This window comes from Pristis pectinata, chromosome 28 (assembly GCF_009764475.1).
Source record: "Pristis pectinata isolate sPriPec2 chromosome 28, sPriPec2.1.pri, whole genome shotgun sequence".
Classification (NCBI taxonomy): Eukaryota; Metazoa; Chordata; class Chondrichthyes; order Rhinopristiformes; family Pristidae; genus Pristis; species Pristis pectinata.
The window spans coordinates 10,686,110-10,703,109 of NC_067432.1; the positions used below are offsets into that span (position 1 = coordinate 10,686,110).

The 17,000-nt window shown below is 43.1% G+C and overlaps 1 protein-coding gene across 2 annotated transcripts in view; it reads left to right on the top strand.

Annotated features, from left to right (window-relative positions):
* polg (polymerase (DNA directed), gamma) overlaps positions 1 to 17,000 on the top strand; it is a 39,230-nt gene that overhangs the window by 15,566 nt on the left and 6,664 nt on the right. For both annotated transcript variants that reach the window (XM_052040296.1, XM_052040295.1), the window contains exons 9-19: positions 760 to 892; positions 2,090 to 2,314; positions 3,280 to 3,397; positions 5,129 to 5,209; positions 5,729 to 5,848; positions 9,320 to 9,480; positions 11,008 to 11,061; positions 11,464 to 11,581; positions 13,065 to 13,200; positions 14,794 to 15,040; positions 16,477 to 16,599. In XM_052040296.1, coding sequence (XP_051896256.1) covers positions 760 to 892; positions 2,090 to 2,314; positions 3,280 to 3,397; positions 5,129 to 5,209; positions 5,729 to 5,848; positions 9,320 to 9,480; positions 11,008 to 11,061; positions 11,464 to 11,581; positions 13,065 to 13,200; positions 14,794 to 15,040; positions 16,477 to 16,599 — 1,516 coding nt within the window. The remainder of the gene's footprint in view (positions 1 to 759; positions 893 to 2,089; positions 2,315 to 3,279; positions 3,398 to 5,128; positions 5,210 to 5,728; positions 5,849 to 9,319; positions 9,481 to 11,007; positions 11,062 to 11,463; positions 11,582 to 13,064; positions 13,201 to 14,793; positions 15,041 to 16,476; positions 16,600 to 17,000) is intronic.

Sequence of the window (17,000 nt, forward strand, 5' to 3'; positions counted from 1 at the left end):
GAGTGAGAATCTGAAATTCTGGGTCACTTTCTGAAAATAAGGGATTGCCTATTAAGGGCATTTTTGTTTCTCTCAGTGAATTGAGTCTTTGGTACATTGCTTCCACTACTGTTTGAGGAAGAGAGTCTTTGAATGTCTTCAAGGCAGAGGTAGATAGATTCTTGATAATCAAGGGGCTGAAAGATTATTTGGGATAAATGGGATTGCAGAGTTAAGGTTACAGTCAGATAAGCTATGATCTTATTAGGTGGCAGAGCAGACTTGGGGAACTAATTGACATGTTCCTACTCCTTATATATTCATATCCCCATCGGCAATGTGTTTTTAAAGTATCAACCCTAATTCCTTGATAGAAGTCTTAATTCTGAGTTAGCTTCTACTCCAGACACTTGAGCACACTGTCAATGGTGCCTTTCAGCAGTGATATTAGAGAAAACCCTTGTCTGTCCTCTGGATATAAAAGCCTGCATGGTGCCACCTGAAGAATAGTGGATGTCTTCCAGTGTCCTTTCCAACATTTATCCCTTATGCAAAATTATTCAAACAAATTGTCCAATTGCTCTGTATGGCATCTTAGTGTGGAAATTTCTTGTCACATATCTCTTCAGCAACAGTGCATTAGTGAAGGTTGTGGAAGAGGCTATTCAAAGGCACCATTGCATTTTGTTGTAGTTTGTTTCTGAAACACACTGCCTCCTCTCCCATTTTCTACATCCTAACATCTGGCCTCTTGTGACACTGCAAATTATGTCCTTGCAGGTCAAGATCCAGGACCTCCTTCAGAAGAAGAAGAGAAGATGAAGGTTGTTACAAGTACAGCCCTCCTAGATAATCTGCAGCAAACAGCCAGTCTTCTTCCAAAGAGGAGACAGCACCTTCCAGGCCATCCCGGGTTAGTTGGCTGATCTAAAAAATCTATTTATGTTCAATGCCTTCATATGATCTCTAAGCCATAGAAAGCAGGGAGAGAATCAGTGCAATCTCTAGGCAGTGGTCTGCCTTATCTCTCTGAACTAATGTCTTGAAAACTTCAGTCAGATCCAGGGAACACCTCCCAGGTTTATGAAATTCTCTCCTTGTACTTCAAATACTGGAGCTCAGGCATCATTCTTGTAAGTCTGTGCCCCACTCCCTCCATCCAATATATTCTTCCCAAAATGTGCTGACCCGAACAGTGTTTAGTACACAGACTCTGATCTAACCAGGGCTTCAAGTAGCTGTGGCTTAACTTCTATTTCACTATACTTGAATCTTCTGGAAATAAAGGCCAGTATTCCATTGGCCTTTCTGATTATTATTCTGTGTCTATCCAGATCGCTTTAGGCCTTCATTTCTTCTAGATTTTTGCTACATAGCAAATGCTCTCTTCTATCTTTTTGGACAGGTATTTGGTTTTATTATTATCTATTTGCCATGGTTCTGCCCCTTTAAGTTATTAATATCTCTTTGCAACTTAAAGCTTTCATCTAAACAGTTTTTAAATGCTGTCAATCTTTGTTTCATCAGTAAACTTTGTTTTTTTTTCCATATGGTTATCCCTGTAGATCAGTAAGCTCCTTTTGGAGCACTGCTGTGACAGCTTCGATACCTGTTGATTATCCCTAGTGTTTTCTGATGCTGAGCCAATTTCTTGTTTAAGTAATTTGTCTTCAAATCCACAAACCTCAGCTATCAGTCTGTTAAGTGGAAATTCAGATGGTTTCTGAAAGTCCATATAAATAATTTTCCTGGACTTTCCTGTTCATTATTTTGATCACCTCTTTAAAAGTCAAACAGACATTCTTTGGTTAGTGAGGTAGAAACCTTGACAGGGTTCTTGCTCCTGTACCTTAACTGATGTTTGCTGGAAAGTACATGTCTGTAGAAATCAGGTGTAGACAAGGCCCCACGTGGCTCTACTGACGCTCATTTGTCCGAAGAATGGTGAAGGAGCAGGCCAGTACCCAGAAGATTATAGCTGGGCAGAAAGGACTGTTAAAATATTGATTTATGGTCTGTTAATCTGAAATGTGTAGTCAGCTAAGGTTAAATCTAATAGGAAGTGGGCCAGTAAATTGCTTATAAAGCCATTTCCTTCCTCTGGTTGCAGATGGTATCGGAAGATGTGTCTTAAGTGGAATGATCCACAGTGGCTGCCAGGGCCCGGCCTCATTAGTCTCCAGATGAGGGTCACTCCAAAGCTGATGCGCTTGACTTGGGATGGATTCCCACTGCACTATGCAGAGAATCATGGGTGGGGTTATCTGGTCCCAGGAAGAAAGGACAACCTACCCACTGCTTCAGAAGTCACGAATGCACCTTCCTGTCCGTACCAGTAAGTAAAGACTTTTGCTTAAGCTCATGCATTAAGCAGTTTCTGCCCTGACAGGAGAAGTATTAAACCAGTTACTTTGGATTACATTTGGAGAGTTAGTATGTGCATTTACCAGCATTATTGTGATGACCAATCGTACCACCAGTGTGATTTTTAGCTGTAAAGGAAGAAAAGACCATCCATGACCTCTGGATGGCCATAGTCCAAACCAACCCATTTTAATCTCTATTATGTGCAGAGCTGGCTGATCTAAAAGTCTGGGCCAGAAAAGTCAATGTTTATCTGGACTATTCCTTCTGATGTCTGTATTAACACCAGCTAAGGCTCATTGCAATTGACCTAAAGAGAAAATTCCCAGTAACTGATACTGTTTGCAGGCTATAACATAGATTAATCGCCTTTTAAAACACTTTTTTTTTAACCTATGCACCTGACTATTCCAACAAACTCTTGGCCATAGACCTGGGTTCAGTTCCGACCTCTGGTGGACATCTGTGTGGAGTTTGCACATTCTCCCTGTGACTGTGTGGTCCCAACGATGTACGAGTGTTTAGATTACACTGTAAATTGCCCGTACTGTGTAGGTGAGTAGTAGATTCTGGTGCGGGGGGGTGGGGGTAGTTGATGAGAATGTGGGGAGAATAATAAAAAAAAATGGATTAATGTAGGATTAGTGTAAAATAGGTGGTAGTCGACTGGTGGACTGAAAGGCCAATTTCTATGCTGTATCTCCCTTTGACTCTGGGAATTCGTTGTTACCATATTCATAAGGAAAAGTTATCTGTTTTTGTATCCACCCTATAAAGTTACCCATATTGCTTTACTTATAGGGTTTGAACCAGGACTTCAATATCACGAACATTGACAGATTTGGTGCACTTTTTCAGCAATTTTCTGCTTTATTTCAGATATTTAGCCATGTCGGGATATTTTTTCGATCTTAATTTTTGCCCTTTGTTTGTCAGAGCCATTGAGAAGTTGTACAAAGAACACAGCAAAAAGAAAGAGCAGGACTCAACAGAAGCCCTGGAGACTTCACTCAGTGATGAATTCATGTTGACAGAAGACAGTATGTGGGAAAAGGTAAGAGTGACTAAGAAAATAAAATCAAGCTGCTTGTGATCTATGATGTTTATCTTCCTTCCTTTGTCTTCCTGTTATAATCCATGAATGCATTGGGCCAATAAGGTTATCTAGCTGATTCATCGGTTAATGCCAAATGTACCTGATCAAGAATCACCCAAACACCACCACCCCTATTCCAGGATATCAAGTATGTTTAAGTAAAATAATTAAATGGACCGGACTTAGATAAGGCATGATCTAACTGAATGGGTGAACGGTCTGCTGCTCTTTCTCTGTCGTCTCTTGGGAAAGCCGTAGATCATAACTGTTTCATTCTATGACATGATTGAGGTATATAAAGTTATGAGGAATATTGATAAGGTGGACTGTAGGAAACTTTTCCTGATATCAGAGGTAGATAAAACAAGAGGACATTGATTTAGGGCAAGGGGGAAGAGATTTAAAAGGATATGAGGGGGACCTTCTTCACCCAGAGTGTGGGAAGTACCTGGAATGCACTGCCTCAAAGGCTGGTTGAAGCTGGGTCACTGACAGCATTTAAGAAATATCTAGATGAGCACTTGAATCACTTAGATGAAGAAGGCTATGGACTAAGTGCTTGGAGATGGGATTAATATAGAAGGGTGCCCAATGGTCAGTGTGGATGAGTTGGGCCAAATGGCCTGTTTCCATGCTGTACGATTATGTGACTCTCATATCAAAAGCACAAGACTAAGTTGTTAGTTTTTACACTGGATGTGGGCATTGCTGGAAGGCCTGCATAAAATGCTAATCCTTAATTGCCTTTTGAAGGTGGTGAGTTACCTTGAGCTACTGCATTCTGTGTTGGAGAGGGAATTCCAATATTTGGGCCCAGTCACCATGAAAGAACGGCAATAATTCCAAGTTAGGAATGTGTGTGACTTGAAAGGGAAATTGCCAGTTCTGACATTCTTTGCACCTGGGGTTCTAGTCCTTCCTGGTGAAAGATGAAGTCCCATTAATGAAGTCTTAGAAAGTTTCTGAATTGCATTTTGCAGATGGTGTATATTGCAGTAGGGTTCCCTGGCAGTGGAGCGAGTGAATGTTTAAGGTAGCGAGTGAGGTGCCAATTGAGTTAAGCTGCTTTGTCCTGGATGGTATGTAGCATCTGGCTAGAATTTTACTCATTCATTACTCATGAAGCATATTCATTACATTGCTGACTTGACGCTTGCATGTAGTGGAAAAGCCTTGGGGAGTTGGAATGTGAGTCACAAAATTTGTTACAAGATATGTAGGACATTCTAAGACAAATGGCCCAACATCTTGGCCAAAGAAGGAAACTTTAAGGGGCTAAGGGCCAGGGTGTTCAAAAACATGCCAGTGGTGAAATGATTAAAATCGAGATGCACAAGAGGCTAGAATTGGAGAAGTACAAATCTCAGGGTTACGGGGTTATGGAGAGGCAAGGTCATAGATGGTTTAGAAAGTAAATGTTTGAAAATAGAGCGGGAGTCGGTGAACAAATGGGTGAAAGGTGAACGGGATTCAGATGCGATTGCCTCCATACAAAAAGCCCACGGACAACCATCATGTGACCTTGCACTAGAAAAGTGGCAACTTGAGCCAGGTTCTGAAGGGAGAAGATCAGCAGTACCCCTGCAGGGGTGGGCACTTCCCAAGGAGGAAGCAGAAAATTCCATTGTGATTGATGCAGGCTGCCTATTCCATGGGATTGTTAGTGACAAGTCTATCTGTTGCCACCAGGTGGAGGAGCTGAGCTGCTTGGAGACTGAGCTTGAAGCTGATTTCCACGGGTCTGGGAGCGGGAAGAAGAATTCTGAGCAGGTGAAGCCCAAAGCCTGTTTGTCTTCAATTCATAAAAAAAAATGTTCTGTGTTTATCTTATTCCAAGAGGTGTTTAGAAACGGTGAGAAAGTCAGCAGTCTGCCACTATCTGACCCAGAGGCTCAAAACAAAAGGCTGTGTCTGCTGTCTTTGGCTGGAAGTGAGATTCCTTCTCTTAAACCTTACAAGTGCTTACTGTGAGAACATTATGCAACCCTCGTTCCAGTCTGGTGTGAGTCCATCTGTTCACCTCTCATCATTTCCTCATTTTGATTCATGGTTAGTTTTACGTGTTGTCACACTGTTTATATTAAGATATCATCATACCCTTTCTCCCCTGCAGACTTGTAACACCACTTGCCTTGCCACCCTACCAAAAGCTGCCCCCTGTGTTTACAAAGTCATGTGATGCTTAAGTTATCTCTCTGCATTATAAATTGTCGCGGTAACTGATTTATTTCACATCAGCTGACTTAATTTTCAGTGATGCCAAATGCTGCTTCTCTGCTTTTCTTTCAGAATCAAAATGGAAAGCTGCAGCCAACTCTTGAGGATAGCTGCCATTCATATTACCATGGCAACGGCCCGTACCCAGTGGTCAATGTGCCTGGATGCTGGTTCTTCAAACTTCCACACAAGGTTTGTTATTTTTCTTTCCCAGACTGGCTACTGTCTCCTGGGTTGGCCCTCACAGTCTTGCCTTGCCTCAGTCTTTTCACTGCGCCAACAGATGGTGATAATTCTTGCCACGATCCCACGTGTAAAGATATCCCCTAATACCAAATGCAACAGCCCATTCATCACATCTGAAAGTACTAGTGAGGATTGTGGCAACTCCAACCGCGTTTTGCAATTGCTTTGCACCACGGGAAAACATCCTGAGGTGGCTCAGAGGCCAAACGGGCAAAAGAGTGAAGGCAGTGATCACTGGGAAAACTCTGCGGCTCAGGCTCCATCTGTGGAGGGAGAAACCAAATCGGCATTTCAGTTCAATGATCTTTTATTATCAACGAGTGGACGAGTGGGTTTAAAGGAAGAAAGTAGTTGGTGGGGATACGCAAGGGAAGGAGGCATGGGGTAACACAAACACTGATGATGGCTCTAGTGGGAGGGCAAAAACTGCAGTCAAGGGAGTAAGTTGAGCTTCAGGCTGTATATATAGATCATCACAAAGCCCGACTGTGTTCATCTCCAGAACGTCACCCATTTCTGCCCTTGCTCATCTGCTGCTGAAACTGTGATCCAAGTCTTTGTAGCGTATTCCTATGCATTCCTGAGTGTCCCAGTGCAATCCTGGCCAACGTCCCTCTTTGTACCCTCTCTAAACTTGAGCTGCCTATATCTTAACTCTCCAAGTCCATTCAGCCTTAGTTCACCCCACTGCTGGGTGATTTAGAACATAGAAAACCTACAACACAATTCAGGCCTTTCGGCCCACAAAGCTGTGCCAAACATGTCCCTACCTTAGACATTACTAGGCTTACCCATAGCCCTCTATTTTTCTAAGCTCCTTGTACCTATCCAAAAGTCTCTTAAAAGACCCTATCGTATCCGCCTCCACCACTGTTACCAGCTGCCCATTCCATGCACTCACCACTCTCTGAGTAAAAAAACTTACCCCTGACATCTGTGGGGCGGCACGGTAGCATAGCGGTTAGCGCAACACTATTACAGCGCCAGCGATCAGGGTTCAATTCCCGTCGCTGTCTGTAAGGAGTTTGTATGTTCTCCTGTGTCTGCGTGGGTTTCCTCCGGGTGCTCTGGTTTCCTCCCACATTCTAAAGACGTACGGGTAGGTTAATTTGGGTTTTAAAAAATAGGCGGCGCGGACTCGTTGGGCCGGAAGGGCCTGTTACCACGCTGTAAATAAAACTTAAACTTAAATCTCCTCTATACCTACTCCCCATCACCTTAAACCTGTGTCCTGTGGCAACCATTTCAGCCCTGAGATTTTTCGGTAATGAACACCTCATACTTAAAATTCTGAGCCTTGTTTTCCGGATCCTCTGTGGCGTTACCTCTCCTTCCACCTGAAATTTCCTCGGGTACCTGCACTTCTCCAATTTTGGTCTTTTGATCGCCCCCAAATGTAATCAGCCATTCTTTTTGGTGCCAAGATCCTAAGTTCTGGACATCCCTCCTTAAATGTCTGCATTGCACCCCACTTAAGGAGATCCTTTAAAACTATACTATCTCCTGATGTGCCTCATTGTGCGATTAGGTTTGACAACACTCCTGTGAAGCACCCTGGGTGTTGTGAACGGCTTGATGATTGGATGGTGTTGGAGGAGCTGAGACATCAGATTGGGTGAGGGCAGGTCAGGGAGGTTCTTAAATGTGAAGAAACGTAGAGAGGGCCATGATATTGACGGGCTGCCAGTGTCCAAAATGGGAGTGATGGTTGGAGCAAGGTTGGTAAAGAAGTAACTGAGGAAGTAACAGTGAGGGTGTAAGTCAATTAATTTAAATGCAGGACTGTGGGTCATTTGAAAGTTATAAATTTCTGCACAACGTGCAAGCTCCTTCTTGCAGCAGAGGAGTAGATACAGACCAGAAGCAGAACTATTGTATAATATTTCCCTTCAGCACCACAATTGATGCCTTATCTGATAAGAGTTGATTCAGCCCAACTGAGACTTCATAGAAACATAGAAAACCTACAACACAATTCAGGCCCTTCGGCCCATAAAGCTGTGCTGAACATGTCCCTACCTTAGAACTTACTAGGCATACCCATAGCCCTCTATTTTTCTCAGCTCCATGTAACTATTCCAAAAGTCTCTTAAAAGACCCCATCGTATCTGCCTCCACCACCATTGCCGGCAGCCCATTCCACGCACTTACCACTCTCTGAGTAAAAAAACTTACCCCTGACATCTCCTCTATACCTACTCCCCAGCACCTTAAACCTACGTCCTCTTGTGGCCACCATTTCAGCCCTGGGGAAAAGCCTCTGACTATCCACCCGATCAATGCCTCTCATCATCTTATATACCTCTATCAGGTCCCCCTCTCATCCTCCATTGCTCCAAGAAGAAAAGGCCGAGTTCCCTCAACCTGCTTTCATAAGGCATGCTCCGCATTCCAGGCAGCATCCTTGTAAATCTTCTCCGCACCCTTTCTATGGTTTCCACATCCTTCCTGTAGTGAGGTGACCAGAACTGAGCACAGTACTCCAAGTGGGGTCTGACCAAGGTCCTATCAGCTGCAACAATACCTCTTGGCTCCTAAATTCAATTCCACAATTGATGAAGGACAATACACCACATGCCTTCTTAACCACAGAGTCAACCTGTGCAGGAATGAAAGTGGAAAATGCTGAAAGCACTCAAAGTCAGGCAGCATTTGTGCTCAGGGAAACAGACTTAATGTTTCAGGTCCAAGAACCTCCATCAGAACTGGGAAAGAGAGACATCAAGTTAGTTTTCAGTCGCAGAGAAGTTGGGAGAGGGATGGGTAAAATAAAAAGAATACCTCTGATAGAGTGAGGCCAGTGAGTTAATGTGCTAGTTAAAGTCAGTTGTTAATAACAGGGCTGTGGGACATGTTCAATAGTCAAGGCTATACTAGCAAGAGAAACTGAACCAAAGTCACAGATGGCAGAAAATGGAAGATCTGATACAGACAGAAAGAAAGAGCAAGTCGATTTAATATTGAGTCTGGAAGGCTGCAACATGCCCAGATGGAAAATAAGGTGTTGTTCCTCAAGCCTTGCTACTACAGTGCAGGAAGCCATGGACAGACAGATCAAAGTGAGAGTGAGATGGGGAATTAAATTGGCAAGTAACCGGAAGTTCAGGGTCACACCAGCGGACAGAACGCAAAGCGATTGCCCAATCTGCATTTGGTTTTCCAGTTTGGAGGAGATGACGTGAGTCCAGAAAGTACTGTATGAAACATTTACAACCACCCTGCATCTTTAGATATTCAGCTCCCTTTGAGCAACTACACCCAATGCTGCTCCAAGGAGATGCTAACAAAGCTGGGACCTGTGCCACACACATCTGTGACCTATAAAGTTTCATCAATTTCAGTACTGGGATTAAAAACTAACAATGTGATGGAGAAACTGAAACGGAATCTGTGCTTTCTTCTTTTTATCTATTTCAGGATGGGAACCATAACAATGTTGGAAGCCCCTTTGCGAAGGATTTTCTCTCGAAGATGGAAGATGGTACCTTGCGGGCGAGCAGCAATGCCACAAATGCAACCAGAGCATTGGAAATAAACAAGATGATCTCCTTCTGGAGGAACTCCCAGAAAAGAATTGGGTAATGGTATTTTCTATATTCTGTTTTGTTCCAGTCATTTCTTGCACAGTCTTCCACATGCGTGCGTGTGCGCGTGCGCGCTGCAGACTGAATGTGGTTAGTGTTTATCTCATTTAGAAAACCGCCTAATAAGCCTGGCCACATCCAGTTTCCACTACATAGGTTCAGTGTACTCTCAGGTTTTAATTGTTCACAGTAAGCAACAGGTTCCTGCTCTCACCATTGGCATTGTACAGATCAAATCAGAGCAGCGCCGTAAATCCTTGCCTGTCCCATCAAACGCATCCAGGTTACACCGTGTTAAGCAGTCGGCATCAGTCAATCTGTGATCAGCCAGCAGCTGTTCGAATGCAAGGTGAAACTCCATCTTTGTGTATCAGCAATGTGTCTCCATCTCAGCTCCTATTAATTGGACCAATGACATTCAGTGGGCACACTGAAGGTTCTACTAACAACATTATGCCAGAATTTGCAATAATGTTTTGCTGCGACAGGATGAGTACAAAGGGCTGAGCCCTTGCAGGAAGACTGGTCTCTAATCTGAAGCAGTGCAAAAGGCCTAGATGCAGACATTGCTGCATGGTAGTCAGCATTTGGGGAGGGTAGTGGTGGGGCTGGTTTTATTGTAGAAACAACAATGTTAATCATCTGAAGGCTGTTTTGCAAAAGTCACTTAAGATTGGGAACTTCAATTGTAAAGTTCACAGAATAGCAGTGAATGGTAAATTATCCCAGCGTAACAAATTAATGAATGGATGCTGCAATATTTGGAGTGGCAGTGATAAGGAGAGTGCTCCCGGGGGTGAGCAAGACCTGGACAGGTTGGTGAAGAACAATGCATCAGGAAGCCTGTTCTTTGTGCAAAAGGGTCCATGGCCACTCTCCAGGCGCAGGTCGCCAAGGAGGTTCCTATAGTGATGTGAGTGCCATCTCTAAGTGCCTGTATTTTTAGGAAACCCAAGTAAATCCCTGTACCTACTCTGCCCACAGTGGGCTGAAGGAGAAGCAGATAAAGACTCCTGTCATAGAGCATGGAGTTTGCGCGACCTTGCTAATACAGCGGTGAGCTGCAAACAAACCATGGTGCTACAAATTTTATTTTTGTGTAATAGCTGACAAGTCGACATAAACTCAAACCCCATGATTGCTTGCACATTATTGCCTACTTTCAGGATCTGCAGCTAAGCTCCAGATATTGCCTCCTTATTGCAACACTGATTAGCCTCAGAATCAGGTTGATTATCACTGACTTATATGACATGAAATTTGTTGTTGTTGTGGCAGCAGTACAGTGCAAAGACATAAAACTACTATACATTACAAAAATAAATAAATAGTGCCAAAAAAAAGGAATAATGAGGTGGCGGATTCATGAATCATTCAGAAATCTGATGGCGGAGAGGAAAAAGCTGTCTATTGAGTTTCTGAAATGTAGGATTGCAAGGGACTTGACAATGAAGGTCATTCATCCCAGTAAACGTGCTGCATTTTGTGATAACATAATGCAAATTTGATTTTCTTCTGCAGTTCTCAGATGGTTGTGATGCTAAAGAAAAGCGAACTGCCTCGATCAGTCACCAGGTGTGTATATTGATTTATCACCAATCTTTGGGCACTTTTACCTTGTCAATATCTCTTGAAGACATTGATTCCTTGTTGGAGTCTGGTTGCTCATTCTGTGGGATGCCGTTCAAATGCCTGTTTTTCATTTTGTTGCTGACCAACTATTTCACCAGGGAGTTGGTTCTGCTTGAGGTTTTGCGCATATACATTTTGGTTTTGGGCATGTATAGATAATGGCACTGGGGCAGCTCCTCACAGGAGGGGGAGAAATATTGACAGAGAAACAGGCCTGCAGTAGGGTATAGAAGGTGATGGAGACTTGCTCAGCACCCTGCATCCTTTCGTGACTCCTTACCGCTAGTGGGTATTATCAAGGTATTGATCGAGCGCAGTTAAATGTTTTGTATTTCACAATTGCAGGCATGATGCATTTGAAGAAGAAGCCGCTTATGGAGCCATTTTACCACAGGTGATCACTGCTGGCACAGTGACCCGAAGAGCAGTTGAACCAACCTGGCTAACTGCCAGCAATGCACGGGTATGTGAAACTAATATTAGGAACATTGCCATTCCTTTAAACACTATTGCCAATACCAATACCTGTCATACCGTATTGGAAAGGTAATGGCTTGATGGGACAATGCAGAGTGATCTTTATTCTGCACTTGACTTCTGCTACAGCTGAGTTTGCCTAAAACTGTTAATAAAAGTATGAAGTGGCCTGGTTTTATGTTGACCAGTATTAATTAAAGAGCAATCCTTTCTCCTGTTCCTCTTCTGTCAACCACAATCCTAATTGCAATACAAGTTGAATATTGCAAGGTATTACAAATTAAGGCAAATTTTGTACTTTAATAAAGACATCAGGATTTTTCTTCCAGGCCAAACTCTAGTTAGATATCATTAGTTGCTCTTAATTGTGTCACAGCCTGAGATTTAATTTGCAAGCATCAATCTATTTCATAAAAAATTGTACTGCCTGATGTCTTCCCCAGGGCATTAATCCATTAGAACCCAGTGCTCTCCAGTCCCTGCCTCACAGGCCATTCTTTAAGGGTGACTTTAGAGGTTCAGGGCATTTTGTCTTGCTGCTGAAGTGTAAGACAGATGATAGCAAACCAGTAGCCTTCCCTTCATTTCTATTGGAATGGATGTGAAACAGGCTACTGGTTCACAATTGTCCAGTTTACACTTTTTTGCATAAAATAACTGCATGCATTTATATGGGGCCTTTACCATCAAACTCTGCCACTGTGCCTCATGGCTAAATTTGAAATTAAACCGCATATGGACATATTAGGGCAGCTTGATCAAGAGGTAGTTTATATGGAGCATCTTAATAGAGGAAAGGGAGGCAAGGCAGATAAGGGAGAGTTATAAAATGTTTAGGGCCTGGATAGCTAAAAGCCTGCCTGTAAATACCGAAGCAATTAAAATAAGTGATCTGCAAGAGACTGGAATTGGGACAGTAAAAGACTTCTGAGGATTGAAGGGTTATAGGAGATCACAGGGAAAGGTGGGGTGAGACCATGGAGGGATTTGGAAGCTGGCGTGTGAATTTTAATATTAAGCTATTGCTGATCTGGGAGCTCGTGCAGGTTAGTGACTGCAGGAGCTGATGGGTAAACAGATCTTGATGTGAGTTAGTATCCAAGCAACAGAGGTTGGTACCTTAATGGAGGGTGCAAAGTGGAAGGCTGGCCAGATGTGCATTTGAATTGGGGTGGGGGATGGAAAACAGCTAAACCCAATTAGTTGACATCCACACAAGTCCAGCAGAGTCATTAAGTAGTGATCTTGAGTTTGCTGCCTGATTATTCTGTCCCTAGCCCAGTCTGTCCCTAACTAGCTTAGTTAGTTAACTTGATAAAAATCAGAACAGAAATGTCCTGGCCTGCATAGTTGAATACTACCCAGGCCAGTGAATGGACTTAATCACCGTGATGTTATCGCGGGAGCAGACATTTCACTGTCAGCTCCATGTAGAGTGTAAATGTATTGCTTTCCTTCTCTTCCTGCAGAGTGATCGTGTAGGAAGTGAGCTGAAAGCAATGGTTCAGGTACCACCCGGATACCATCTGGTCGGGGCGGATGTCGATTCACAAGAGCTGTGGATTGCTGCCACCCTCGGAGAAGCCCATTTTGCTAAAATACATGGTAAGGATGGAGACTCGATGAACTTCGACCCAAAATTGGATTACACAGATTATGCCGAAAGGCTCCGGCTTTGACCTCCTTTACATCATTTTCTGATCAAGGAAGCGCTGTCAATAGATCTCTCTTTCATGCCTAGATCCCATCATTTGGCCTAACTCTCTCACAGTCGGCTCTTTCCGTTTTACCTCCCACTTAATATGTAGCAGGAACATTTCAGATGACTTTCTCCTCTTTGTCCCACTGCTAGAACATGAGCCTTCAGTCTTTTTTGAGTCGGGCATTCGCTCTCTAACTCCCCTACCTTAGACCCTCTCTCCTACTTTAGATCCACTTTAAAGCCCATAAGTCTTGACCAAACTTTCGTTCACTCAATATTTTGGCCCTTCCTCCATTTTCAATTGATCAGGTTTCGTTTAGTGCTTTTCTATGTTGACAGTGCGACATAAGTAGAACTTTTTATTGAAGATTTTTTTCAAATTTGAGGTGCTTTATATGAATCAACCAAGACTGATGAAAAAAATGTGTTAATTAAGAGTTTTAATGAAGGAACTTTGGCTGTTCCAGGCACGGTAGCGTAGCGGTTAGCGCGATGCTATTACAGCGCCAGCGATCGGGGTTCGATTCCCGTCGCTGTCTGTAAGGAGTTTGTACGTTCTCCCGTGTCTGCGTGGGTTTCCTCTGGGTGCTCCGGTTTCCTCCCACATTCCAAAGACGTACGGGTAGGTTAATTTGGGTTTAAAATGGGCGGCACGGACTCGTTGGGCCGGAAGGGCCTGTTACCACGCTGTAAATAAAATTTTTTTAAAAATTTAGGGATGCACGGTGGTGCTTCCAATTTGACCCAAAATTCAGTTTTTCTTGCAAGTGGTAGAAGGTGCCTGATGTTGCTGGATGTAGATACCAGAAGACCCAACCAAGAGGCCTGGGACACATTCACCACAAGCATTCCAGTTCAAGGAGCTCATCCCCACCTTCTTCGGGGCAATTAAGAATGGGCAATAAATGCAGGACTTGCTAATGACACCCACGTTCTATAAATGAATAAAAAAAAGAGATAAGCTTGCATTTATGTGCTGCCTTTAATGTTGGAAAACATCCCAAGGTGCAAAACCTGAGACAAAAAGAAAGACTAAACAAACACTTGATTGGAAAAGCTCAAATATAAATCAATAGCTATCTTCATTTCACAATTCAATTAATGTGCAGAATTGTAGTTATAAGATTAGTTTAAACAGCATAATGCTATGGGGCGAACCTTTCAGTGTCCCAGAATTGCTAGCTGTCTGCCTTGTTGAGTGCTGTTTGTTTCAGTGCTGCCCTATGTGCCATCTTCTGCAGGGAGGCCAGCTCCTCGTACTTCAGCATGGCCGTGCTTCTCAGTCCGATTGCAAATACTTGGGTCTTTATCCTGCTTCAACAGACTGGGCTCTGTCTTAAGTTTCATCCTGCCTCCAACTCAGTGTCAATGGATGGTCTCACCCTGCTGAGTCACTTTACTTCACTTTAATGAGATCGTCACAGTAATTTCTGTTTGATGCAATTAGCAATCTAGTTTGATGACTCTAGTCACAAATGATGTGTCTCTCCCTTTAGGCTGCACTGCATTTGGGTGGATGACGCTTCAAGGCAAAAAGAGCAATGGTACAGACCTGCACAGCAAGACAGCTGCCACGGTGGGAATCAGCCGAGAACATGCCAAGGTTTTCAATTACGGACGTATTTATGGGGCTGGGCAGCCATTTGCGGAACGGCTCCTCATGCAGTTTAACCACCGACTGACGCCTCAGGAAACTGAAAAGAAAGCACGGAAGATGTATGCAGCTACTAAGGGCATACGAAGGTTAGCTCTTTGTATTCCATTTCCTCTCAATCCACCTCATTCTTATTAGCAAATGGCCAGTTGTAAATGACACTTGTTAGTCCTTTGACAATAAGTTAAGCAGTGGTTTCCAGTGACAACATTAGGCTTTTCTTGGGTTGTTGTCATTGCGTCACTTGATTTTTTTTCCCCCCATTTCTTAAACCAGCTGTACTCTGAGTCAGTTGTACATTGTTGATAATTTTGAGTGTTTTTTTTCTGTCCATTTCCCTTTCACTGTGATTCTTGCAGAAAACCTTTGTCCTGCCCCCAGAGGTGGATGGAAGGGACAGTGAGAAAAGAACTGGCTTTACGCAGACAGTTAATGGAGATGATTCTACACTTGTATTTCATAATTACTGTTTGCCAAAGTATGGGTCTCTTCTCAGCTCTGCCATTTATCCTTCTTCATCTCTTTTGAAGGCAGTGACTTTTGCTGGCTTATTGTTCCTTGTTACAAATGCTGTAGTGTCTTCCCCAGATAAGCAATTGCATTGGCTTGTCCAGACCTCAAATGCAAGTCTTAATGTACATAGAGCTGCATCATCAGAGGATATGGGCACTTTACAGGCCAACAAAGAGTGTGGACTCCTGAGATTCAAATATTTATGATGTTTGTGGGTTGTCTTCATTTTCCACCAAGGGCAAATAAGTGCACTGAAATTGTCATCCCAAGTAATAAATCGATGAGAAGAGGTCAAATAATAACAAAGATGAAGATAATCGGGGAAAGTGAAATGGATTCAAAAGATACTTAGAAGCATTCGTTAGGGGAATTAAGACAATGGAAAGACTCAATGTGTGAATGAGAGAGAAAACTTGTTTATAAAGTGCCTTGAGAGGAATTGGGTGGCATGGTAGCATGGCGGTTAGTGTAACACTATTACAGCGCCAGCGATCGGGGTTCAATTCCCGCCGCTGTCTGTAAGGAATTTGTACATCCTCCCCGTGACTGTGTGGGTTTCCTCCAGGTGCTCTAGTTTCCTCCCACATTCCAAAGATGTACAGTTAGTGGGTTAACCTGGGTGTAATTGGGCAGCGCAGGTTTGTTGGGCTGGAAATGTTCAGGATTTCCCAGAGCACTTTATGGCCGATTAAGCACTTTAACTGTGGTTACTAGTGTACTTAAGAAAGTGTGGCTGCCAATTTGCCCACAGCAAACTTACACAAATAGTTTTGATGTTAGTTGAGGAATATGTATTGGCCTGGGCACTAATCCTCAAACAGCAAATAAAGTATAATGTTATATTTCTCTGGCATACTAAGCTATTGATGAAGAGTTCAAGGCTCAGCTAAAAATGAGGAAAGCTTAGTGGTCAAGGAGTTACCACAATCTCATTATAACTTACTATTATTAAAAAAAGTCTCAACTTAAGTGATCAGACTTGAATTATATCCACTGTTTTGATTTGAACCAGGTGTGTGCTTTCACAAGATGGGGAGTGGCTGGTGAAGGAATTGGGAATCTCTGTGGAGAGGGCAGAAAACGGAACAATCTCGAGCGCAGATGCAAAGAAAATCCAAAAGGAGGCTGCGAAAAGGTCAGTGTGCTTTATGAAATTCCTAACCCATATAACAAGATAAAAATAACTAGATATAAACGTATCTTATGATCTGTCTGCCACACTTCTAATGCACTCAGTGGATGCCATTTGAACCTTTCCTTCCCTGATGACTTTCAATAGATTTACACATGAGCCACTATAGCCTGATTGACAGTAGTGTATTGACCAACAGCAGGGTACTGATGCTTCCGGGATTCAGCTTCACCCTTTATTTGCTCTCCAGCAGAAGACAGTGAGAATGAAGCTGTGAGGTAGGATTATCCCAGCTTTGCTACAGGAATTGAAATTCCAATTAAAATACAAACAATGAGCCAGTAAGGAGGTCCCTGTGGTGACTGAAATCAATAACTCACCTGCTCCTAAGAGCAGGTTAGAAG